Source organism: Epinephelus lanceolatus, chromosome 14 (assembly GCF_041903045.1).
Source record: "Epinephelus lanceolatus isolate andai-2023 chromosome 14, ASM4190304v1, whole genome shotgun sequence".
Taxonomy (NCBI): domain Eukaryota; kingdom Metazoa; phylum Chordata; class Actinopteri; order Perciformes; family Serranidae; genus Epinephelus; species Epinephelus lanceolatus.
The window spans coordinates 15,574,336-15,601,935 of NC_135747.1; the positions used below are offsets into that span (position 1 = coordinate 15,574,336).

General features: G+C 39.9%; 1 protein-coding gene across 1 annotated transcript in view; it reads right to left on the minus strand.

Annotated features, from left to right (window-relative positions):
• The window catches only part of thsd7ba (thrombospondin, type I, domain containing 7Ba), a 243,155-nt gene that overhangs the window by 116,204 nt on the left and 99,351 nt on the right, over positions 1-27,600 (minus strand). Inside the window, exons 4-7 of the mRNA XM_078174396.1 lie at positions 14,502-15,363; positions 12,388-12,636; positions 10,235-10,404; positions 3,618-3,776 (exon numbers count right to left, since the gene is read on the minus strand). Of these exons, the coding sequence (XP_078030522.1) occupies positions 3,618-3,776; positions 10,235-10,404; positions 12,388-12,636; positions 14,502-15,363 (1,440 nt within the window). The remainder of the gene's footprint in view (positions 1-3,617; positions 3,777-10,234; positions 10,405-12,387; positions 12,637-14,501; positions 15,364-27,600) is intronic.

Here is a 27,600-nt window from a genome sequence, read left to right on the forward strand (position 1 = left end):
ATATTATTATTTCAGTGCGCTGTGCTTCGCAGCCCTTCCGCGGGCGGTGTGGCCCTGGCGTCAAGCCACGGCACTAATGCGTCCGGTGTGGCAAGTGCAGGGAGACGCAGCATACGTAGTTACCGTCAATATGTCATTTGGTTCGGTCGCCTTAATGCAGTGTGAAACCAAACCAACCGGACCAAATGTATACAATGTATCAAAAACACGGACCATGGTCCGGACTTTCAGGTGTGAAAGCCCCCTCAACAACATCTTTCACCATACGTTGTCTATGGAGCAGCTCCAGACTTTACAACACATGACATCCCAAATTTGAGTTTTAACACTCTAGTTTTTGGTTTCGGGAGAGTTGTTCATGTTTACTAGCATTTGTTGACTCTCTTAGACCATAGGAGTAACATGTATGAAACTTCAAAATAGGCGTAGTTTTTAAGCCAGGGAATGAGATGGGATAAAGGTCTCCAACCCCAATGCTGAGGACATCACAGTTACATTTTGCATGTCTGGAGAGGAAGAGATCAGTGATGCTGAACTTGAAATACTGGTTGAAGGCGAGACATTTTCTATGTTTTTCAAATAATGTATGAGAAAATAGTTAAAAACAGCTCAACAAAAACATCAGCTTGGCAAAAACGTCAGTTAAAAAAAAAGAAATACTGTAGGGGACTTTCAGTAGTTCTTAAAACTTTTTAAGTCCTTTGACTGGATTATTGCAATATACAGATAAAAACAAATCTAACGGGGCTTCTTAATAAGGATTTAATTGGCTAATTCAATCATATCACACCACAATGGAGCAGCTGTGAGCTACGGAAGAAAAACACATTTAAGCACTAGGGAGACTAGGACGAGGGAGGCAGCAGGTGAGAATGTGTGAAAAATAATGTTCTGTGGCAGTGACATGTACAAGGGGATATAACATGATGTGAAAATGGCTCTAAATGTGGTTTGAATATGTGATTAGCAATTGTCCGATAACATGATCAACATTTTGACACAATCATTATCATTAGGGTTAATTACTTAATCAATTACCAAATTGGCCCATATTGTAATTCATATTCCCGACTCTAAAACACTGATCCTCTCAAAACTGGATATTTTTTATAAAACATAAATTTTCTTCATGAGAAGCGGACACCTCATGTTCTCATCTACAGACTTTCATCTATTCAGCTCTCTAAATTCCCCGATGACAAAGAAAAATGTTCTTGTGGATGAAAAATAGTAGGATAAAATGTCTTTTTCTAGTCCCCGACACCTCCCTCAGTGAATGACGACGACACTTGAGCAGCAGCAGCTTTTCCTTTTGAGTCATGCTCATTTTACCACAGCTCTGACGCCTGGCAGAAAGGTCTCACATTCCTTCCCTTTTACAGGTGGAACTTTCTAACCCCAGGATACCCACTATACAAATTACATCCCTCGACCATCTACTGGTGTGAGGCACCAGTTCAGGAGCCTGATCCGGGCGGTGCTCTCCAAGAGCAAAAAGACTGTGGATCGATTGCAGTATTGCCCAGAGCACTTACTGCTACTCACAACCAGACCACAAAAAACAATTTGACGTGGGCATGCCCCATGGATATTAATAATTGAAAGGTTTCTTGGTCATACTACCAGGTTTATTTCAGGGAAACAAGGGCCATCCAGTGATTTTCAGCACACTGTTGTTCAGAAAAGCCCCTCCCTCCAGCTAGGGCACTTCTAGTAGAGGCATTACTAAAATTCTATCCACTAACCTCCCGTGTTCAATTCATTTTCTCACATAGCTGCAAAATGTGATAGGACAAGATAACATAAAAAATGTGAAAAGCACATAAAGCTACTGCGAGGCAATTTAAATTTGTAATTTTCCGGAGAGCAAAGCTGGGGCGGCACAAGCATCTTGGCTGGTTGGCTCCTCTACCTGAGCACAGATCCAGTGGGCCTTTCTGTTAGAGACGGATCACAGTTTATTCTGATGTTGTGAAATATAAAGGCAAAGTGTACATTCAATAGGAGCAAGAAATTCTCTGCAGCTCAAGGACCATGGGCGAACGACTTGGATCATAACAATGCCCTACTCCTCAATAAGTGTTCATTGCTTCACAGGCAACAGGGCTCACTGCAAGTGATTTTCCATTGGTTTCATACTCTACCCGCTGTGGGCTGTGGATCTTTATGAATGTCATCGAAAGAAAGCGTGCCACAAGAGAGCCCTGTGCGAAACAGCAGATGCTGTGTTTTCCACTCCTTGAAATATATTAATGACACTGTCTGTGAGAGGAGCTGGCTCATCCCATAGAGATCCAGTGTTGGAGAGTGTGGGCACTGACCTGAACAATCCACACTTCAGTCGCTCCCCGGGGGGCTTTCATGCACATTTACTCATGGCAGGGACGAGGTCACGCTGCCCTTTTAGCACATCGCTAACACACTAACAGCTCCTCCACTGACAGAAACACACACTATGCTTCACACACACAATGTGTAGCCTCTCTAAAGCAGTCAGATATGACACGCGTTCACCTGTGAAAAAAGACAAGAACACTCAGACAGCACGAGCGCGCTGCATACTTGAGTACGCCTCCTTGCGCACACACATGCACACACACGCACACACACACACACACACACACACACATAGACACACACACAGACAAGAAGCATCTTATGTGCTGTAACTCCTTTCACCCGCCTAGGGACTGAGAGCTACAGGTGTGCTCTCTCTCTCTGTCTTTCGTCTGCTGTGGTTCATACACGTACTGTCTTCCAGCAGCCAGCCGCTTATCAACAAACAATTTACAATTCAAACATATACTGCCTCTCTCTCCTGCACCGACAAAAACGCTCTTTTTCACTGTCAGTCTCTCTCTCCCTCTTTCAGTTTCAATGTCGCCGCAGCACGACACGATCTATTGCTTAGACATTAAAATGCTAAATTGAATACATTAAACAAAGTTAGTGTAAAACCCCTCGTTGACCATATTGAAGGTGCTCAGCTCTTAGGCAACAATTGCTGTGAACAGCTGATTGTAAATGTACTACATGGCCACAGTGTCTGCAACAGAGCTCAGCAGTTAATTGTTTTTTGACTGAGTGCTTATGAATTCACCACTGGCCCATCTGTGCAATTATCTATTTCAATTCAGAGCTTGTTAGCTAGCCGTCCGTATTGTCCTTTGAATGGCCTGTGTCCATCCCTCTGTCCGTCCATCTGTCAAACATGATTCTGACAGAACAGTATTCTGCTACTGAAGACAGTTGGAAGGATGATACATCTTGGAACATTTCTTTGGCATTGAAAATAATACCCTCATCTACTTTTTTAAAGGATTGTTACATCTTGTTACAGCAGCTATCCAATTTGCACATGGACTGGCTAATTATAACTAGTGCTAGCAATGGTCTGCAAATGTCTTACAGCTTCATAATCTAACCAGATTTTCTGCTAGGAGGTGGCAAGTGCAAAACTCATCAATATCTACAACAGTATAATCATTTTTTGGTCTTGAAATATGTTGTATACGGTATGACACAATGATTACTGTCTACAAGGACATAACGTTGATCTGTAATTCTTTGAAAAGACAAAGCTTGTTCACTCTCATATCCAATTTACTCCATCATACCTTTCTTCCCCTGTGGTTCTTTGCAGTTGTCATGTAGGCAGGCGCCCCACGGTGACCATCCGGAGAGCAGGCAGTGGTGCTGGCAAGGGATGGAGCAGTGCTGGACGGCCAAGGGGGGCTCTTCACCAGCGCACAGCCTGGCATTCACAGGTCTGGACGCTGAACAAACAAAAGGAACACAGGCAAGGATATAACGGGCTTTAGTCAAGCTTAGACACACACACACACAGGCAGCAGTTGAGTGTGTGTGTGTCTGTGTCTGTGTGTGCCATTGCTAGTTAAGTAATATGTTTGGAATTGAAATGCAAGCAGAGGAATGTGCTAGATATTGTGAAGAGATTGAAGAAGATGAAGAAGCGTCACTGTCATCAGATTGGAAAGCACAGATTTGATTTAATTCTGCTTGTGAAGACAGGAGTATACTTAGTACTAAAGGCTACGGTTTCAAATGTTTTACTCTGTTGTGAGAAGCAGGGGAGATTTTAGCAAAGCTTTTGTGGAGAAAGAAAATAAAGGAGGTAAAAGGAAAGAACAGAAGGAAAATTGCTCTACTCGTCTCATGTCTGGCTCAGGAGAATATTAAATAGAGGGCAGCGGCCAGCTAAGGGAGTAAACAGGAGCTGAACAGGGAGATATTAAGGCAAGACACGGTATAACCAATTCACAGCTAAGCATGGCTGGTATCATTTGTAGATCACAGAAAGCTCAGCAACCTGTAATGGGCTCTGACATTAGTCTCTCACACAGAATGAGAGGGTATTTTTTGCCTTTCCACAACACGGGGATTTATTCAATCTAATATTCCATTTTGATGCCCCTCCGCACATCATTGAGTGGCAAATTTCCATTTAAATGAGAGCCCAAAGAGAAATTCACTAAATGTCCATCGTGCATTTTGTCTTCTTACCAAAAGTAATTTACATGGTGTTTGATCTCCTTTGTTAAAATGAGATGCTTGCTTAACCACATTCATAAATGTGCGGAGATCTTCCTGCTTGTGATCCAACAGGAACAAATTGTTTTCCATATTGTAGGCATAGAGCCACATCTGTTTGCATTAGGGAGAGCTGCGTGGGTCACGTCAAGGTAAACATTACAGTTGACGTATTGATCTTTGTTCCTCACATCTATTGGTTCAAAGAGCTGCCCTCATTGATATTCTATTTTCAGCTAACATATTCACTGTCCAAATACGCCTCTGATCTCGCATTTCTCTGAACACATCTGGTGAGTTAAAGAGGCATCCCACAGCAACTGCCAAAACACCTCAGCTATGACATGAAGCCACACAGGACTCATCAAGCACGCACTATAAGGAAAATATGGATGAGGCAAAATTAATCTGTCATTATTAAATAAATGGTTATGTTTATTAGGCAGGAAAGAGTGTGATTTGCAAAAGAGGAGCTTATAGTTGAAAGTCATTAAAAACTACCCACTGTGCTTAATTAAAAAGATAAATGAAATCATTGGTATGCATGCTCCTCGCTTTTTTTTTCTTCTTCTAATGATTGATTTTATAAGCCTAAAAGTTTCATTTTGTTTAATTGGAAATTTGTAAAAAAAAAGAGGATCACTTTTTTGCACAGCCATTTGGAGTTTACAAACACTCAGTAACACTGGTTGCCTTGGTGATCCTGGCTGTTTCATTTCTAGTTATAGTACTACATTTACCAAAAGTAATGGTCTAATTACATACAAAAAACTTTATTCTCTTCTTTTTATTATTTTTCATCAAGTTAAAAATGAGCAAAGCCCAGTGCAGAACAATAAAGGCACAGCAGAAAATGCTTTCGTCAGTGCATAGTTGGGCGCAGCAAAAAACATAATAAAAGCAGTTAAGCTGATTTGGTTTGGGGGAGGTTCCCTGGGACATAACACTAGAGACAAGATTTAAATCAATTCAGCCAACAAAATGACAATCATCGATTCATTATTTTACAATTAAAGATAGATGTACTACAAATAAATCCTAGATTTTTTTTTACCATGTCTAACATGGGGGTTACTCCTTGTAATACTTGTAGAAATCTTAAATTTTAACAGCTGTGAAGGAATGTTGCCTACATAAAATAATCTAAAAGTGGACCAAGTTTGTTCTAAATCATGAACCAGTTGATAATCCTAATAATAATAATTATTGTTATAGTAATAATAATAACAACAACAACATTACACAAACCTGGCCAGACATTCACCACCTACTTTTGGTGCATCTGTTGTACGATACTTGGAGCTACAGACACATTTCAGTTTCCACCCAAAAGGTGTTGAGGTTCCCTCTCCTCAGAGTAAATGGCACTTAATGATATGTATTAAATACAATGGGTGTTATTATACTGCAAGATTCCATAACCCTGAGGTCAAAGTTCACTGAGCTAATTGTCTACCCTCAGCAGCTACAATTTTATCCTGCTCCACAAGGGATTCATTGAAAGAGAAGAAGCAGTAGCAGCAATCTGGCTACACAATTACCATCTTCATACAGAGCTCAGACTGTCAGCACTGCCTTTTAAGGCCCAGACACACCAAAGCGACATCCCAGAACTAGTGGTAATGAAGGCTAATTGTTACATCCCCTCACATTGGCTGTGTCTCAGCCAAAAAGCTGTGCCTGAACACACCGGAAAGACTACAGCCGATGGCCAACTATTATGTATGTTTTACATGAGGAGAAATACCTCTCCATGCCATAGAGTCCATATTCATTCAAAAAGGGAAGCTGAAAGACTGACTGATTCAAGATGCTATGTAGCCAGTTAGCACATTACAACACAACCCGATGATGAAAGAACAAATAATATTTACCATGTGCTCGTGAGCTGTAACACCAACAGTTACAAACTGTTTCTGATAAAGAGCTCAAGGGCTGAAACCAAACAATCTTACATAATATAACACATTTGTCTGACTCTCACGTCCTTCTTGACTTCAGTTATTTGTTTACTTTCCTCACTTACGTTTGTCTTGTCTTGTAGTTAGCTGAACTGCCAATCAGAGTGTTTTCCCTCACTCGAGAGCTCTGCTGGCTCCGACTCTGATTCAACATGCTGAATCAGCTGAAAAATAGCTGACAAGGACCGACTAGTGCCAGTGGTGTGGGACACCAACGGCCTGATACTGACCAACGGCCTACCGACAGCTTGATGTGTCAGGGCCCTTGAGACAAAAACTACAACCTGAGATGTGGATCTCTCTAATTACAAGTACTATAAGTCATTATTTAATGCCACCTGTCTACATTTTATCACAGCTTGTTGAATCTGCATGGCACTAACATACTGCAAAACATACCGATAAGCATAATTCACATGGGGAGGGATGATCAAGTTCCACTAGATGTTCAAAGTAAATCGAGTCATCCCCTTTTATACTATAGCTGATTGGTCCAATGTGAAAATACACTGCCTTGCAAGTCTGTATTAGCCTTTCTCAACCTCATAAAACTATTACACTTGTTTTCGCAAAATGCCCATTTTCTCCTACAATGGGGGCCAGACACAATTACACAGATACTTGTACAATATAATGCAATCCTCTTTGTTTAAGTCACTGTGTCCACCCCCACATTAAAGTGATTTAGGCAGTTAGATTTCCTGCAGTAACATTAATGGGAAGAGGAGGTAAGACTGGGAACACTAAAGTAAATACCACTTTTAAACTTTGGCTGTAATAATGTCTAGTTTTAAGTACACTTTGTGATTCTTCATGGGGAACAACAGTGAAAGAGTTTTCAAGTTACATTTCCACATTGCATGTCTCAACTCTGACAAGGCTAGATCATTTCTGGTGGTGCCCAAAGCACACCAGGCAGTTGTGGAGCCCCTTCCTGATGAATATATGAAGATGCTTTGTCTGGTTTTGGAACATGTAAACAATGAGGGGTGAGCAGACAATAATTATGGCCAGGCCGAGACATAGTATGAGCCATATACATTGTTATTTTTAAAAATATGTTTAACAGTGAACTCAGAGAGGGGCATTTCGCAAAAAGATGCCAAATAGACAATTGCTTGTTATCTAAAAAGGAAATGAAGGATGTGAAGAAATAAACACTACTGTTGTATTAAAGGCAAAATGTCAGTTTTCCTTCTCTGTAGTGTATAATTATCCTCCACCAAACACTACTTTAGGGTTTTATTCTTATTCTTAAAATAAGGATCTGAGAAAAAATAATAGTAGGAATCAGTGGTGCATTTAATATTGCACTTTTAAACCTGAGCAGGACAAAGCCATTCACAAAGCCATGCATCTTATTCATCCACACACTGATGGCGGCAATGCAATTGGGAGTAATTTAGTCCTCAGTGTCTTGTTCAGTTATTTTCTGTTATGAACATTACTGCCTCGCAAGGTCACTAACATGGCTATAGATTTCTTGGTCTTGCAGTCACTTCCTAGTGTCCTCACTGGTACCCTGGCAACCTCCCCGGTGATGTCAAGGCTCCAGGAAATACAGGAAATAGTCCAGCACACAACCCCAACAGAGCCAGTCAAGCTGTTCCCCCCTTTTCCCAGTCTTTGTGCTAAGCTAAGTAAATCTGCTGCTGGCTCTATCTTAATATTTACCATACAGACATGAGATATATATATATATATCTTTTCACCTAACTCTCCATATGAAAGCAGCTCTTGGTATTTTCCAAAATGTCCAATAATTCCTTTGGGGACAGGGGTGTCAAATTTATATTACTTCCTGGGTCACACGGAGCCCAATTTGATCTCAAGTGGGCCAGACCAGTAAAACCTCCATTTCCCCCCTTTAATTTAGTGTAAAGAAGTTCTTTCTGAAAACGTTCATCCATTCACAAAACAGATGATGAACAGCCTGAATTGTTTAAAGACAAATAAATGCAATGCCAACAATACGTCTCAGTTTTTTCACATTCAGTTGCTCCACTACATGTGCCTTTTTCCATACATTTCCACTCCTGCCATCACTACACAAACCTAAAGTGGAAGCTCTTGAGGAAGCAGGTGAAGTTATTCCCTGCCTTACAAGCCATTTACAAATCTAAAGTTTTGGAAGTCCATTAGCAACTGGGTTCTACCAGTGTTGAAGCCAGATACAGATTCATTTGTACTGAAGCTGTTGATTGACAATATTTTGCACAATTTTCAATATATTTTACTCTGACCATGATATGTATTCAGTGTTCCTTCAGAGAACTGTATTCTGGTCAGGGTGACAAGCCTCTAAAGCAGTATTTTATATGAACTGACTTCTCACTGTTTAACTTGCTCCTAAAACCTGGCATCACCTAACCCTCAGAAGTGCATCTATATGAAGTGGGAGAGGGTCATCCAGTGGGCTGGAATGGACCCTCAATGGGCCATTTCTGGCCCCAGGGGCTATATGTTTGACACCCCTTAAAGAGGTGTGGCACACCGGCATAATGACCAACGTGCTCTAATCTCTACTCGTCATCTCTATAATGACATCAGGGGCAGCGTTTTGTGTTGTATCTTGACACGGTGTCGGCGGTTATGTTTAGGCAACACCACTACTTGGTAAAGGGTTATGAAAAGATCATGGTTGACCCTGATGACCCTGAAGAAGGCCACAAGCCAAAACACGTTGGTCAATAAAGTTGTTTTTCATACCACAAGTGTTGCGGGAGCTCTTTTGACATTTTCCAGTGTTTCCTCACTCTCCATGCACCTTGTGAATTGGTGAAGTTGTGCCAGAAACCACTTTCTACTTCAAGAAAAGATCATGGTTGACATTAGTCATGTTAGTCGACTCACTAATGTGACAAATAATACAGTGTTGACATTTACTTTCACTTGGGACAAGAACATTGGTCTCCAGGGTAAAAGTCCTGTGCTTGTTGGACTCTTCCACCTCCCCTCCCACCAACCCTAAGTGGACTTTGGTACTCTTACATTGGAGCTGATTGAAAGCCTGGTGTGTCTCATACAGACACTGCACTGCGGGTCCATATCTGACGCAGAGGGCCACTGGCCAAGCAGCATTTTTTTGATGGCCCAGGAGTAAAACAAGGCTGTAATGAACTACATACCAAGTAATCACCTTTTAATCCAGTATAGCTTTACTGTTTCGCTGTATATTGTAAGTGAAGGTATCTTCATTAAAACTGCTTTCAATCTGTTTTCAGGCTGCTCTGTGGTTTGCTGATTCTCAACATAAAATAAATATAAACTTTTTAATGAAACCGAGGTAAAAATAATTACTGACCGAAAAATCTGTTTTGAAAAAAAACAACAACAAAAAAACAACAACAAAAAAAAAAAAACCACAACGTAAAATGAGCTATTTCACACGCAGAGTAGTGGGTCCCTACTGTTCAAAGCCTTAACTGCAGAACCCTGTAGCTCAAGAAAACAGTCTAAGTGAAACAATTACCTTTCTTGTCTACTTTCACTTTGAACATGCTATAGCTACAGCAACACAGCATGCTCATGATTTTCCTTCAGCTTGCATAACCACCATAATACTCTGCTACTAACTTTCACTTCAATAATTCATGCTCACAGCTTATATCAAAACACACCACTGAGTTTACTTGGAATTTATTTATGCTGCATCTCTTGAGTCACTATGTGCTTCCAGCGAGCCCTGGGTTAACTGTGATGAAGGCTTTTTTTTTTCTTACCCTCCTTCCTGTGATGTGGTGCTGAGTCATCAGGGACTTGAACACAGTAGGTCTTCCTGATCTGGATCCCCCTTCCACACAGACTGCTGATGTTAGCCAGCCGCCGGTCCTGCTGGCTCAGTAAGGGGAGGATGCGACACTCGCCCCAGTCAGTGGTCCTCCACACATACCTAACAGAGTGCGCACAGACACGCAAACACATGTGCAATGCGAACAAGGAAACAGCAGTTAAATGCATTCACTGCTGGAGTCCCTGTTTGACAGGTCTTAGGAAGTATACAGTTGTATCATGTTTGTGCCTTTTCAGACACACAGACACAATCCATTTAGAAACAATTGATAAATGAATGCATTTGAAAAAGGATAAAGTGTCAGCATACACACAGCAGTGGCAGCTGTTTCAGAAAAGTCACACAAAGCAAAAGACAAATTAGCAAGAGCAGGGTCTGGCAAGAGCCTCTTGCACAGTATGTCAGGAGGGGGGAGGCATGATTATTTTGATTTCAAAACTTCTAAACAAATGTTTGGTTTCAACTATGAAAAATGCAGTGGTGCAGAAAGCAATAATATTTGAGGAGTTTACCAGAACAACAGCCTGTAGTAATCTATCAAATGCTTAATTTCCGTAATGAGTTTTCCCTAATCATGTAAATCCTCTGCTCTCAGGCACTCCATGTAGATTTAGCAAATAAAACAAAATCTAGCAGCAGGGAAAATAATTCTCTATTGACTACTTTGTTTACTGCATGTAATATTAGCCAAAGCCTATCTTAACTCAAATGCTCCTAAATCATTGAGGTTCTGTCAAACACGGTTTGCCATCCATGCCGTGTCCATGGGGTCATGAACTCCCAACAGTACATTAGGTTATTGTAGGTGTCACAAGGTAATTGAGGTAATGCCAGAAAATATGCACAAAGTAATTCAATAGTGAAATCATGAATATTTGCAGCCTCTAGACTTTCTCTCATAATCACTCAGGTGAAAAAGCTCAGAGAAGCTAAATTAAAAATCATAATTTGGTTTTAGATTTTGGCATTTTATTCACAAACATCCAAGGGCGTTTTCTTTTCAACATTGGAGGGGACACATGTGAAGCTTGGGGTCTGGGCAATTAAGTAATCATAAAAGGCTTTTGGGGGGTGGACACACCGCTCAATATTCAAATATGCTGAAAATGTCACCTCAATATATTGATAAAAATATATATATGTTAAAAAAAATGCTATGCTATGACAGGCAACCACACATCGCTGTCCAATTATGTTGTGGTTTGTCCAAGTGGTGTTACCGTACCCCAGGAAATTTCCCTGCATTCTGGTCATTTTGTATGCACCAATTTATGGTGAAAATGTCTTCATTTATGTAAAAGAAAAAACAAAATTCAGGCAGCAGGTTATAATTGAAAATATAAAAGTACAATGTAATATAATGTAGTGAGGCTCAGGCATTCTGTTTTGCTTTCAAATAATAATTCTCCTGTAGATCAGCATTTCTTATTTAATGTTATCCCTGCTTAGTCGACACACACATAGGTTGCATTTACTCTACAGTCCTCTGTTTTATCTTATGTTTGGAGGAGTAAGCTCTTTAAATTTGCATGTAGCACATATTCAAATAAATGATAAATTTATTCAGGTTAATTGATTTACAAACCCATGGACTTTAATAGCTCAAATGTGTTTTAAAAAGATTACTACTCATTTCAAAACTTTCTGCACATTTAAAACATGTCCTACATATCTGTGCTCCCTGAGTGTGCAGTATACAGAGCATACAGTTGTAATGTTTTGAGAAAAAACAGCTGTAAAATTATGAAAACTAATCTAATGATAATAAAGTACCAATATTTCAGATGTAGCTATAGCCTCTCACACATTAGCAGGAAAAGGCAAAGCCAATCCTATTAGCAATATTGGGTAAAAGAGCTGGGACTCATTGTAGAGTACAAGATCTGTTTAGCATTTGTGCCATTGACTGGACACTGACAGACAGCAGTAGCTATTTTTCTATAGTAGTCCAGTAGTCACAGGATATTGGCACAGACATGTCTCTACCACACCCTTGCAAACATCATTACCCATGAGCGACGCTTGTGTTTCTGAGGACTGCGAGCTCGAAATGAAACAGTAACCACCACTGTTAAGAGCTACCTGGGGCAGTTTGGAAGTAAATCTCCTATGATATTGCAAACTTCTTTTTCCTCAAGGGCAGGACATCGTTTCCCCCCTCCAACTGGGATCTGCGTCATGATCCGTGACCGAAGGCGGTAACCAGGAGACAGGTCAGTGGACCGGCAGGTCTTAGAGCAGGGACTCCACGATGACCAATCCGATGTCTGACAGTCTTTGGGCATCACGCACGCCTGGAAGGTCAGGGGGGAGTTGTACTTGGTACAGAGACTGCAGATTAAAGAAGGAGAGAAGGAGCTGAAGAAGAAAATACTACAATTGGTAAACATCAAAGAAACTTTATTTCAGATCCTGACATCTTTGTAACCCTTTCACAGCTTGAGAAAAGAGTTGCTCTATAGACAGTGGAGGAGACCGAAGCATGACAGATGTTAGGGTGTGGTTGGGACTTAAATAGATCAGATTTTATGAAGTAAAAGTGACATCAATTGTGAGAAATGCCATCTGCTTGTAGAACCTACCAGAGGATACCTTGTTTTCCTGATGAACAAATGACCTTTGCAGCTTCCACTTCGACACGACAATATTCAAAGCTCTTATATATCATAATAAGACCTAAGGTCTCAGGCGAACAGCCAATCTTTACAAAAAGAGTACAAAGAACGGATATGCTCACTCAAAAATGTGAAACAATTGCATTAGTCATGCAATTACATTTCCATTGTTTAATTTGGACAATTTAATTAGGTGGGTTATTAAGACGTGAGTACAATGCTCATTTAAAAATTTTACTTTGTAATTAGGCTGGAATTAGAAAAGCAGAATGAGGCAGAACTCAGGTGGGAAATCCATATTCAAAAGCTCCAATCCCACTTCTTAGCGAAAATACCATGCTAATCAGGCGCTGTACTGTAAATGGTCCCCTCACACTCAAGTCATAAAGCCAGTGAACCTGCCTTGTCAGGCATAATAACATGCAAATATCAAACACATAACAAGATACCCAATTTCAAGTCCCTTCATCCAAATGGCAAGGGACGAACAAATGTCATCACATCAAAACAGGCATGACACTTAATTCTGCACTGTACATGAAAGTAAAATAAAGCTGCCACTGCTAAGCTTTTATTTAGCTGTGCATAACTGCAATGCACTGCCCATGACTACAAACATAAAAGCAACTTAAACAATAAAAATGCATTGTTCCAACAGGGTAATATCGATTAGTGGTTTCTGATACCACAGCTTTTATGAATGTCAGTCAACAATTAATTCCAACAGTTAGCTACTAGTGTTACTTTACACCAAGTGGATGATACGGTATTAAGTTAATATCATTTAAATGCAGTGCTTTTCTGGCTCCTTGAAAAGAAAGCACAACATGGAATGTTGTTTGCCTTTGTAGGTGTGTGTGTGTGTGTGTGTGTGTGTGTGTGTGTGTCTGTGTCTGTGTGTGTTTCCTTTGTGTGCAGGCATGTGCAGTAAAATCCATTCTTATCAAATCCAAATACCAGGGTTTGCTCAAACACCACCACCACCTGCTCAAGAGCAGCACTTGACATTTACCATAATAGTGCCTCACCACCATGCTAATACGCTGCTGAAACACCAGCTCTCACATAATCCAGTTATAATTGAGTAAATAACCACCATCAATAAAAACCATTTAGTTTCACTGAATACACCTCTGCATGCAGGAAATGGCCCACTGGGATCACGCGAGGGAGATGACCATTGATCATGTCCCTCTCATGTTAGGAAACAATATGAGTGTGGAAGAACCATAAAACAATCAACTCCATTAGGACAGTTTCACCTGACAGGCACCCGCATTCAGCTACAGCGCACATGTTACAACCCACCTCCCATGCTACATGAGTGGAAAGAGGGATTAATGTAAGATGAATCCGGTTATCTGTATAGGTCTGTTCACCAGACCGACTACAAGCCAGCTCTTTTCACACAGCCACCCAGCTTTCAATATAATCTTCAACTTTTCTTGGACTTTAAGAAATGCCCTATTTTTCACTGTGTGCTTATTTCCTGTGTATTCTTCTCATGTTTTTTTAATCTCGCTGTATTTAAAAAAAAAAAAAAAAAACTGCAGCAACTTGCGGCACTTGTGATTGGCTTACCTCAGCATAGCATTCTTGCCATCACTCCGTGTGCAGCGGACTTGTCGTGTCTGGTATCCCACTTCCACTTCCCATGATATGGGGTACTTGTGTGCGTGAGGATGGTGGTGGTGGTGATGGTGGTGATGGGGGTGGTGATGAGAAGTATGTGTGTGCAATGTGACTGTGTTGTTCTCATTGGAGCCGGTGCTGAAGTCCACTGTGGTCCTTCCACTTAACAGGGCTTCCTTGTGATGGGGTAATCGGCACTCGCTCCAGGCCCCTACTTTAAGGCTGTACTGGTACTCACCCTCACCAGCAGGGCAGTCAACAGGGCTAGAGCAAGTCCTAGTTTCAGTCAAGTTGGGGCAGCTTGCACCTCCGTACATTGGCGTGGCCAGGACATGTCGAGTCCGATGCTGCAGGCCAGTGCCGCATGTTTTGCTGCAACTTGACCAGGAGGTGAAGTCTGAAACTACACAGTCCTGGGGGCAGGGGATAAGACATGCCTGCTCCACAGGTGGTTTCTGGGAAAAGAACTCACATATCCTCAAGGCGACTGTGGTACGATTTGATGTGCGCACACAGTGGACTTTGCGCCTCTGGATGCCGTGCTGTGCTGTAATGCACTCAGCCGTCCTCAGCTTGAGCTCGTTGGAAAAAAAAGGGACAAGAACACAGCCCCCCCAGTCTGACACCTCCCACTCAAAGAGGTTCTGGTGCCAGTCACAGACCTTAAAGCAGTGCCTCTTGCTTTCTGGCTTGTCCATGTGCTGGCAGTGGGAATGGTGTGTAGTCCAGCCCTCCATGTGGACACACCATATTGTCCTTGTCTGAACCCCGCCAGAACCACACTCCTCCCCGATACACTGACCCCACTGGCCTGCAACCAAGAAAAGACACATGCAGAGGGCATTTTCATTAAAACCTGGAGCTTTACAAAAAAACCCTGATGATTTAAATTGCCGCTTTCTGGCAGCTTGCAATCAAGCACAATTCAAGGCCATTCACTTAACCCCCATGATTGCTTTATTCATGAACTGAGGAGGAAAGGAACAAAAGTAAAAAAATAAAAAATAAAAAAAAAGTAATCAAACCACTGGTGGACATCAATGTATAAAAAAAATACAAGGTTAGTTCTTCAGTCACAAAGGACTTGATTCAGTTAGACTCTTGATCTCAAACAGATCAGTATATTAGGCTATGTAGGAAAACCACAGCCGTTGTTCAGTTGGGTATAATTGTAAGGTATGCTCTTATTTGGCTCTTAAAATCTGGCTTAAGAGCAATGTCTTGTTTTTAATATTTAGTATGTATATTAATTTCATCTTAATACAGCTACCCTGTCAACAGTGAAAGCAAAAATGGCTGCTCATGGAGCGTTTTTATGGATCTTTCCAACAAAGACGATTGATTTTTATTTAAAATAACCGAAACCAACCAAAGACTTGTATGGCATTTCTCTGTGGTCTGACTTTCAGCTCACAGCACGCTGAGGATTTCGGTTATCTTAATGTGCAATTGCTTTAATTCAAGAATACAATGGGGACCTGTCTTAAAATGAATTTCAGCAGCAAATGAATATCTGTCTGCTAAAGAAAAGAAGCCTATTATGATGACCGTGATGCTGCCTTTATTGAGTAATTCTCAGTCTACAGAGCTAAAGCCCAGAGAGAAACACAATTTTCTTTTTTTATATGTGAATAGCTTAGGAACATCACAGTTCAGAAGGGTCAACAGGCAAACATGTTCTTAATTACATATCATATTTCATGCGTTCAGACAGTTGTTTCAGTCGCTACCTGATAAGTATCATGGCAAAGGGAGAAGTTCAGGAACAGGGTAAGTGGTGAGGCTGATCCATTTGTCACAACCGCTGCTTCAAAGATACATCCTCCTAATAACCTCATTGTTGTATATTCTGAAATATAACTCTACTCTCTGCTCTGCTCATATTTGATATAACACACCCTGAAACATAGATAATCATGTTGCCATTTGAAGCTTAGAGTGACACTTAGTGTGAGGCAACTAAATGTAACTAGGCAGCCAAGTTGAGCTACGCTCACATAGGTGCAAAATCCGGTTTTCACTCCTCATGAAAATGCTCGGTACATTTCGCATACAGTTAAGTTATGAAAGAGAGTGGCAACTTCATTTTCAGGTCGTCACCATCATGATGATGTGGTTGATTTCTGCTGCATGAAACAGAACCGTATTTGGCAGTCGCTACTTGGTAACATCAAAGTATGTGTGACAAAAGCACAGTGATTTCCCACCTCTGAAAAATAGTGGAAAGTATAAGTACTCTGTGGTCAGAGAGGGAACAAAATTGCTGATACCTTTTTTTTAACTGCTGTGAAAACTTTTTTAACTTGCTGTGAAAACTCTGAGGCATCAGCCTCAAATTGTAGCTTAAAACGTAATACTTATATGGATTCAAGGCTGACCACAATCTCTATTTCTGTGAAGCAGAGAACAACAACTTTTTGCAGCTGCTTTCCAGTCTACAGATGGTGCAGATATAAGATCCAAAATTTTGGGGATATAGAGTTCACCCATCTGAAATGAAAAAAAATAAAACTGTTTTATTTATTTATATGGAGCAAAAAAAAAAAAAAGAAGTTAAATTCGAATCAAAGTGGTGGAGTGGTTGGTGTCTCACAGCAAGAAGGTCTTGAGTTAAAGTAATTAAATAGAGACAGTATAGTGTTTGACATTAATTGTACCTACCCACAGCAGTCCAGCAACAGCTTCTGCTGGGGTACGGCAACACCACTTACACAAAACACAGGCAGAGCTGCAGTACAATGAAGCAGAAGTAATAATAATGGCAATAGGTCAAGTTTATTTGTGATCATGATTACATTTGCTAATAATCATTTTGGATGGCAGTGTGTGATTGCCTTTTGCAGCATAGCCCTTTTTTTAATTCATATTTTGGGCACATTTTGAGCACATCTGAATTTGCAATATAATTACTGCCTAGTCTTCTGTGTACTAAATGTTGCTGCTATCACACTGTTCTGACACACATTGCTCAGTTCACTTCCTTCTCTTGTAAAAGATAAAACACAAATGTTCAGTCTCATGAAAGCAGTTGCCAGTCATGTGAAGGGAACCACCTGCTGCTGTAGCACTTCTCTGAAGTGGATTTTTCTCCCACTGATCCTGCCTGTTGCATGATAATGCTCATTTTGTTGAAGGCTTGAATCTCATTCTACCTTCTTAATTTCAACATGTTCTCAAATCTAAACCAGAACCGTCTATGATATAGTGATACACATTGTGTTAATATCTGCAGAATGTGTAGTTTAAGGTTATTATAGGGTTGATTAAATTGCTATTTCATAAAATGCTAAATTAATTTGCGATTCAAACAAAAATCAAATCCAAAAACTAATTTGTGCCCTATTAATTTAATTTTTGACCTTTTGTCCTCATTTTCAAAAGAAGTAGACACAAATCAGAAAAAAGAAATAAGCGAAATCAATTTGCTGATATGATGTGGTTATCTACGTCAGTCACATTCGCTTCTCATCCAGTTATTTTGCCACATGCTATGAAAGGGATAATTTGATTCATTTCTTCTAATTGGAATTAAATTGATGTAATAATGAGATCCTACTGCTTCCTAAATTGCTTTCGAATGACAACTCGCTGAAACTGTTTCATTCCTTTTCGTGCCAGTGAAATCTGTTGTTAACACTTTGTTCCCTGGCCAATCATTGACATGAGAACGCTGTTTTGAAGCTGCTGCTTTCTGCTTAAGGGAGCAATATTTCAAACTGCTTAATTGTTTCATAGTTCATCGAAGCACATCATTGAGTTTATTCGTCTTGGCTTTGCAATGTTAATGGGGGCTTACAGTGTAACTAACATTGTTATGTTTATATGATCTTTTTTGTCTTACACTCTGTTTTTAGAGCGAGTACAATACAGCAAACTGAACATGCCAATGGCAAGGCTCAAAGGATAGGAAATCATTATTACTTTAATTTACACAGATTTTTCTATACTGGAAAGAAGAGTAATGATTTGTCCATTTAGCTTAACTGTAGAAACTAGGAAAGACATGCAAATTAACATAAAGTTGCAGTAATGAGAGCACGGCCGTCTTTGTCTGACAGTGCAAAACACATCAAGGGTAACCCAGCAAACGCATATGTTGTCTGTGGTGCAAATTGATAAATACTGTCACAACAAATCCCATCATCCTTTTTTCTTCATTCACACTGCAGCGAAAGAGGTCCAAGAGCCACACGTTTGGCATAAACACAAAGTTCATTCCATTCAAATTGCAGCTTGTTAGTGTGGCAATGACTCTGAGCAATTATTTGCCTTTTACAGGATGTCATATTTTGGCTTTTGACAGTATTTTTCAACAACACATGTCCAGCTGTGGTTGTAGCAAACAAACCTGTCATTTTCACCCAAAACACGTTTTCCTAACCCCAACCAATTGAGCATAGCGTTAGTTCAGGCAGGACACGATGTCAAGCTCAGCTCACATCCCAGCTACATCAGCTGATCTCAAACAGCCCAATCAACTGAAGGAGCAGCTGACTGATGAAAGGGAGTCAGCTGATAGATCACATGATTCCTTTAAATTGGCAAATCTCATTCAGGGCGCCCTATATAAACTGCTCTGGCCTGCCTACTGTTGCTGCATCCTCTTTAAGCTGCTTTGCAACCCGCCTCCACCCCAGCTCCTCCTCCTTTTTCATATCTGACTTATCAGTGTCATTTCTGTTTGTCACTGATGCTGCTCTGTTCTGTTTCTCAGGGGTCTTTGCTGCTGCCTCAGGCTTTCCATGTATGCGCATGGAAAGGCAGGAAGGTTTGCACTCTATCTCAGGTTTTCCATGTAGGCGAGCGGAAGGGCTGGGTGGTTTGCTCTCTCTGCCTCTGGCTTTCCACCTAGGCACCTAAGGCTTTCTGCATTGAGCTAGGAAAGGCAGAGAGGCACCAGAATAGAGACATACTGCCAAATATAATACTGCAAATGGAAATAAAGGTTACTATGGCTAAAGTGGTCCTAACTGAAATTGTTTTTGTGCCTAAACCTAACCAAATAGTAACCACAGCGTAAATAGTAATCACAACATAAATTGAAAGTAAGATGTAAAGAGATCTATCAACATGTCCATTACGTATGAAATGTACAAATGTAAAAAATCCATAGTCTTCAGAAATGTACAATGCAAGCATTTATTCTGCTGACTGGGTTGCTCATCATTCAAGCTTTTGGGGGACAGAGTTTGCAAATCCAATATCCAGTATACTTGTCTTCGATGAAGTATTTCTTCAATGCTACCACCTCTCTTTGGCAGCCACCCTTTCAGTGCCCTGGGACATAAGTAATGTTTGAAGTCATTGAAATGTACTACTACTGGGTTTCAATTCTCCTTAAGTGAAGTGAACAAAAGAGCCTTACACAAGACCTCCAGCTCCAAGACCAATGTTTTTATTGATACGCTTTTTTACTTCTTGGACAAAAGCAAGTGCCACAGTCCCTTTTCTCTGTTTTCTCTAGTCATATAGCACCAATTTCAAGAGGATTTGCAGCTTGCTACTGTATAGACAGCCTGGTTGTATGGAAAGACTATCTTTCCAGTGGTGAAATATTTAATTATGTCTTGTGTTGTCTAAATTGTTACTGTTTTTCTTTTCTCTTTCATATATGTGGCATATAACGTGACAAACTATACATGTCACTGTCACATACTGAAAGCATACTGAAAGACATAAAATAGTTGTTGCTAACTTGTACACACAGAATGGGCGGAGTATTATCTATTTAAGGTCAATGTTGTAAGAATTCTTAAAAACACTCTTGACAACAGTCTAGAGGGACCAAAACATCAGTATGATCAATAAATTGTGATGCTGAGTAAGAGCAGCATGTGGAATCCTCTCTTCTCAAGCTTCTGTCAATATTAACATGAAGGACAACAACAAACAATAATATAGAAAGAGCTACATAACTTCATTTGAGACACACTGGAATACAGCAGTCAATAAAAATGCAACAGATAGGAATAGAGGTCAAATCTTAAAGGCAAAAAATATTTGGTTACATTAGCCTCCTTAAACAAAAGGCCATTTGTAAATGAAGGCTGGCTATTCTATACAGGGTACACTGAAAATGAGCTGCATAAAACATGAGGCCAAACAAAATTAGCTGGAAACAGAACCATAGGTGCATGCTCAAACTGGAGCAGCTCAGCTTTGTATGTGCACTCCTTTATTCCCACAGCTCATTTTACTTGTTTCATGTTCATGCTTTGCCACAAAAGGACTTTCAACCATGAATGTGCACACTAATCAGCAAAATCCAGATTTCCTTGTGCTACTGACTATGCTGTATGATTTCTTTCATTCATCTTGAATTTCTGAATGCATATTTAGGCTGCAGCATGTTGTATTAATCTGAACTAACATGATTTTGCTTCAGTTTGAATTGATAGTTTGAGCCCTGGCTTAAGATGATGTGAACTGCCAGGCTATTTGTTTACAACCTCAAAGACACTTGAAGCGCTTTGAACAGGAGAGACATGTTGCTTCTGTCAGAAGAGAGAACACAAGATCACTCACGGCTGTGAAAGCATCTACGTGTATGAAAGCATTTTAATTAGGCACATTAGACAGTAGACATCAGTAGAATTTAATTTCAAAAAGTGCAGTCATACCCACACATCCAACATTCCTGCTTAAAGAGATGTTCTCAATTCAGTCAAAGTTGACAAGACCAAAAAAAAATCTTATATGGGTTACACCCTGAAATAGACATGAAAAGCCTCCACAAATGTAAGATATGAGCAGCAATTCACTGCTGAGCTTAAAGACCTTCGGTGTCAACAGCAAGCTGCTGAGTGCACTGCTCTTGTGGTCAGTGATGGCACTCTTTCATGATAACTCTTTCATCAGCATGGCCACCCTTGCTCAATGTTGCTGTTTTCACGCTGTGCCAGGATATGTGTGCCTGATTTATGGAGGTGTGATTGGGAGCGATTCGACTGCCAGGGGAGCCAGCTAACACAAGCACTAGTTCATCTCCTAAGCTCTGAATAATCACTCTCTCGATCTGTCAGCATCAGCATCTGTCAGCCCCTCAGGAGGGAACCAGTCACCCACAGCTCCTTCACTCCCGACGCACTTAGTCGCCTTGCTTACACCTCTGGGGGGCTGCGGTACCCTCGGGGGTCCCTGCTATATTTACTATTCCGTTTACGTCCGATATATATGAAAAAAACTGAATCGACAAGAGGCTGAGCAGACTTCTCCACAATACAGGCAAAGACAGAAATTAAACTTTGCCAGTGTAGCGTGACTTAACACGTCTTCTCTTTTTCAGCAGTGCTCGGTTGAACCCTTAAGTTGGACAAATGATAGCAAAGCTGCACGACAATAACAAGTAACACAACAAAAGCAATCTCCACTGTGCCCTGAAACCAGACAGACGGAGACAAAGAAGAAGCAAACAGCAAAGCAGTAAACTGTCTCTTAAACAGCAGCGCTCTGTCAAGAGAAAACTGCACTCACCACTGCTAAATCTTTTGCCTCTCTGGTCTCTTTAATTACATTTGTTAAAAGCATCACTGACTCAGGTCAGTAGAGTCTTAAAGGATTTCTTGGCACTTCCAACTTTGTGCTGCCTTTTTGGGGCTTTTACTATTCGATGTGTAATAGTGCTGCTTTAAACTTTTACACCAACAGTTGGGTTTTGCACAGTACATCTGTAAGCTATGCATTCTGCTTCAATGTGTCACAAGAACAGATACACAAAGCTTTTCTGAGCATTTATTGATCATATCGATCCGCGTCTCTATCTGCTGCAGTGGCCCGAGCACTTTATTTAGCTTGTATAAGAAACACATCAATTACCTCATTTCTGAAGAGACTTCTCTGTTAACAACGTTCGATACTGCACCGTGAATGGAACAGCAACACACTTCTATGCTCATCTTTGCCGATTTACTCCAGTGACATATACAGAGAGCACATAATGTTTTTTCTCTCCACGCCGCAGCTTTCTGTGCATTTTTCCTCACAAACATCTGCTGAGTTTATTCACCATCCATCTTTAACTCCTCTGCCCGAGTTAAGTTTGACTGTTTGGATACATGCGTCCTTTGTCACAACACTTTTTAATTAAATGATACCTATGCCACTGCGCCTCATTATGCACACAGCCGTCCCCCATGCCATACTTCCATCAGTTGTAATTTATGAGCAGCGAGGTGCATCCTCAATTACAACATTCATATATGCAGAAATTCATCAGATTATCATCAGGCAGTCAATCCATCTCCACAAGGCCTGAATCAGCTCATTTTCACCAAGTGTTTATGGAGCAGGTTAGGAGGAAGTGTGTGAAATGTGAGGGGAGAAGTTAAAAATCATCGCCAGGGGACAATTCACAAGAAAATTAAGTAACAAAAAACACCCATTACCTGCAGCTAAAAATAAAGTTTGTGTGATGATAAAGAGAAGCAGCTACTGTGAGAAGTTTGACCTTCCTGCTTGAATATAAATCATATATTTCCATAAATGCTCAATAAGTGAATGCATTATAATATTTGTGTTTTGGCCTGACAATGAGATACTTATTGCAGCTTGCATTATCCCGAGGCAAAGCATCAAATGCAGCTTCAATATCCCACACTAATGAATTACGTACCTTGGGGCTGCAATATTATACACATGGCCCCAAAGGGCTTTTGTTATAATTTAGCATTCAGCCCTACAGCGCCAGTGCCAGACCCACTTGAATGCCTAATTGCTAACTGAATGGCCAGCAGTATAAACAAGACAACACTAACACATGTTGTGCCCATTGAGTGATGTAATCCCCATTTGAGCCAATCGGTAACTAAATAAGCACTGTAATGCAACCCCCTCCTCAGCCACACAGTGTAATATGAAAATGCGAAAGTGCAGCAATGAGACTCATTTCCTTTCATTAATGAGAATTTGATTAGTGGTGTCCACGATATTACACGTAATAAACGGACGGACGGATAAACAGGCAGACTGGGACTGATCCAGATGCTGTAGCCTGATTACAGGTGTGACGGCTCAAAGAGCCAGTCTCACACTCTATAAAGCATAATGCAGGACCTACAAGCTCCTCTGCTCTGATTTATCTCAAATCCATAATGCGGTAAATCATGAAGAGGATCATTTTAATACCGGCGTGAAGACTTCTAAGTGAAGGATCAATCATCTTTAGTCAGTATTAGCATGATTCCTTCAGAGGGTTTCCACTGTGTGGGGTTAGGGCTGTATTTGAATTGCACAGCAGTCAGACAACACAGTAAGGTGGACCCTCACGAAATAACAAAGGCCATAAGGACACGATGCCCTTTTTGATATATTCACGGTCTGGTTTCTAGGGATATTTCTCTCTTCAGCTCTGGCTAAAACAAACAACACAGAGCTGTGAGCAGCTGCATGATTATGCCAATGAAAACTGTCATTTTAATCCATATTTATTCACATACAATTTGAATAATGGTATGGTATGTAATATGGTTCTCGTGTTACACTGTTGCTATGCATAAAAACACTGATAGTGATGTAGCATAACATCCAGAAATCAACCACAGCAGAGAGCTCCTGATTCGAACATCATGATACTGAGCAGCACCTCAATACAGCATATTTACAAACCCGAGTCATCACCACAAGATACAATACAATGAATACAAATACAATGAATGCATAAAGAGATACAACATGAATGCAGGCTCTTTGTGTGTATTTCAAAGGGGAAATATGACCATTTTCATAATTCCTACATGTCATTCCTTTGGTCTAAGACAGTCTAAAAATCACTCTGTCCCAAATCCAAGTGCTAAAACTCAACTTTGTGATGTCATAGGGTATAAAGTCTGGAGCTGCTCCATGATAATGAATGGTGAAAGATGATAAAGAGGACACTGAGAGCACCCAGAGGAATGTTCTCAGTGTATGGGTAAATGTTCCGTTTCAGAACTGAGAACACTACAATAGAATAAAGCTCATTTGGATGTAGAAAAGAAAAACATTCTGTGGATCCAGAAGATCAGGCTCCCGTTTACTGTCTATGGAGCAGCTGCAGACTTTATACCCTATGAAATCAGAAGCCTGAGACTTGCCTCTCTGGTCTCTGGCTTTACGAGAGAATAGCTCATGTTCACAAATATTGATGGAACTTTCCTCGGCCATGGAAGTAACATTGGAATTCTTATTTTAGTGGCTTTTCCCTTTAAGTCGGACACACAGTAGAGGTGATGTTTCAGACTACTTTAAAGGCCAATTTAGTACTTATGTGCAAAGACTGACTTTGCCCTTACATCATTTAAAGACAAGACTACAAAAATAAATACAGTAGGTCCACAGTATATCACACAATCAACTTGTATCCTAAGAAACATTTTGCAGTATTTCTGTTCAGAGTTATATTTAAAAGTTAGCATTCACTCTAACTGTGAAATAAACACAGATTTGTGCTTGAGCCAAAAGTTTTAAGCCAGGGGCACATCTTCAACTGAAGTAAAACCTTTGCTCCCTGGTAGCTTAAAAAGCTTAATCTGTATAAATGACTGCATCTGGACAGATGAAGAATAATTGTGCATTTCTTATTTTCCTCTCTGCCTGATATATCCTTTTTCTGGATCACTGCGCAAGTCACATTTGTCTTTGTTTCTCCTCTGTTTATGCTAACCTGCCTGTAGCAGTGGGCTGTCAGGGAGTTTCAAATGGGTGGTGCTGAAAACACAGGCTCCCTTCTGTTAAGTCAAGAGAAAACAAGCAAAGGTGGGTGGATATATAACTCATAAACAGCTGACATGAACATCATTTTCCTGGGTATCCACACCTTCATGATAAAGTTCCTGGACTGCCATTACAGGTAACCCAGTGACTGAATATAGAGAATAAGCTAAGTACCGAGTCTTAGTAAGAAATTGATGTTATTTTTGCCTCTCAGTTTAGTAAAAATAACAAGTTTTGATGACACTTTACTTTCAGAGCTAATTGCTGGTGACTATGCTGGAAACAGCTTCAATATCAAAACTTGCTGCTTAGAAAATACAGTGGTAAAACTTCATAATAACCATCATTAATAAATGATACACTGATAGTTAATGAAACTTAAGCTAATAGTTATTTTACTGTAAACAAAATATGAAATGATAATTAATAGGCCCCATGTTTAGTAATTATTAAAATGCTATTACAGTTTATTGTTGCACACATTATAAAATTTTATGAACTATATTAAGTATTTGTTACTGAGTATGGATGGTTTGCAAACCGCCTATAAACATTATTTGGACAGCTATTATAAAGTTGCAAAGGATGATTACAAGGTGGAGACTGTGACTCTGGAGACAATCGTTGTCTCTGTGCAGAATCGCATACTGTACCTTGAAATGATTAATACACACTTTGTGGTGCATCTATAAACATTATTTGGGTGGCCATTATAAAGTGGCACTTGATGTTTGTTAAGCTTTAAAATTGCTTAATAAATGGTTTATAAATCATGCAACACATGATTTGAATAGCTCTTATGAAGTTACAACCAGTGTTGATTTCGTGGACAAAAACTATGACCTTTTTTTTTTTTGACGAGCTAAAAATAGATCTTGATAATTAATACTAAGAGAAAATGTATGCTTCATTTTTGTTGACGAGATGAGACGTGACTGAAATGTTAGTGGTGGACTATCAGACATCGAAAGCCAAGAATGGCTGTGCTTGTAATTATCTTTAAATGCAACATGAGCGACAAGCAGGTAAACTCCAGCAAATAGTCTGTGCCAGGATGTTTCAGTAGCCAGCAAAAACCCACACACTGAAGCAATCATCAGCTGTACCTACAGACTAAAATGTTGCAGATTTGGAAAGAATTCAGGCTTTAATTAAGTGATTTTTCTGCTTCCTAACATTGAGATCGATAAGTCAGAGTTTACAATGAACCAGGGTACAAATCCTAGTTGTTTCATTTTAGTTATTTGTGGTGTCAAAGTTTTTGAGATCATAAATAGAGAGATGTTGAGCTTCTCAAATGATGATCAGTAAGTGTGTGCTCGTAAATCGCCCCTTAAACCTGTCAAGTACTGCTCGAGAAATGCATGTTTGTAAGTGTGCAGAACTTATCTGTAGTTGTAGAAAAAAACTGTCTAAATAAACTTTTTACATAACCTGTCACCTTGATTCTAATTTCTTAAACATGACTTAGCTTAACTGGACTAGCTAAGTAAAGAAAAAACATATAGAAAACATACTGATTAAAACTAATGACTTAAAAGTCAGAAATCTTCATCAACCAAAAGTAATCTAAAACTTTGAAGGATAAAAATGATTAAAATGTGGCTAAAAGTAATAAGCATTTTCATCTCAAGATTAAGACTAAGACACAAAAAGTTGTCAAAATTAACACTTGGTACAACTGATTAACTGTGCCTCTAAAGTATCCCCGGCATTTTGAATAGCTTATCATTAATTTATTTTACAAAAAGTTGTTGAGATGTTGTGCTAACTCTGCATTCCATCACACTCATCTCCTACTGTGTTTATGTGGGGTGCAGTGTTGCATGTTAACACTGGCTTTCTGTTCATAAATGTGTTCAATATAATGATCATTTTTCATTATCAGTGCATACAGAATCATTCCTTCACAGTCCACCAGTAAGAAAAAACTACTGGGGCCAGATGAATGTTACTTGATCCTTAACAAACCACTTAACATAACTATTTACTCAAGTTTAATTAACTATAGTTTATTAATGATGGTAACTGTAAAGTTTTACCTTTACAGTTAAACTGGAAAAGTGTTTAAACATTTCTGATTGCTCACTTTCCTTGACAGACTCTGCTGTAAATCAGTTAGGTTGGTGAGTAAAATTTCATCAAGTCAAATACGTCATGTCCAAAACTGTAAAAAGCAATATTCTACAATGAGTAATGTCATGTCAGCACAGCAGATGACTAGATTTTTATATTCAGGTTTAAATAAATAATTACCATGCATGTGATATTTCCTTTCTTCCCAAATGTGATCATGGCATGTGCCACTGTCTTGCTGAAAAGATTCATATGGTCAAAACTAGACAAGGACTTGTGCTCC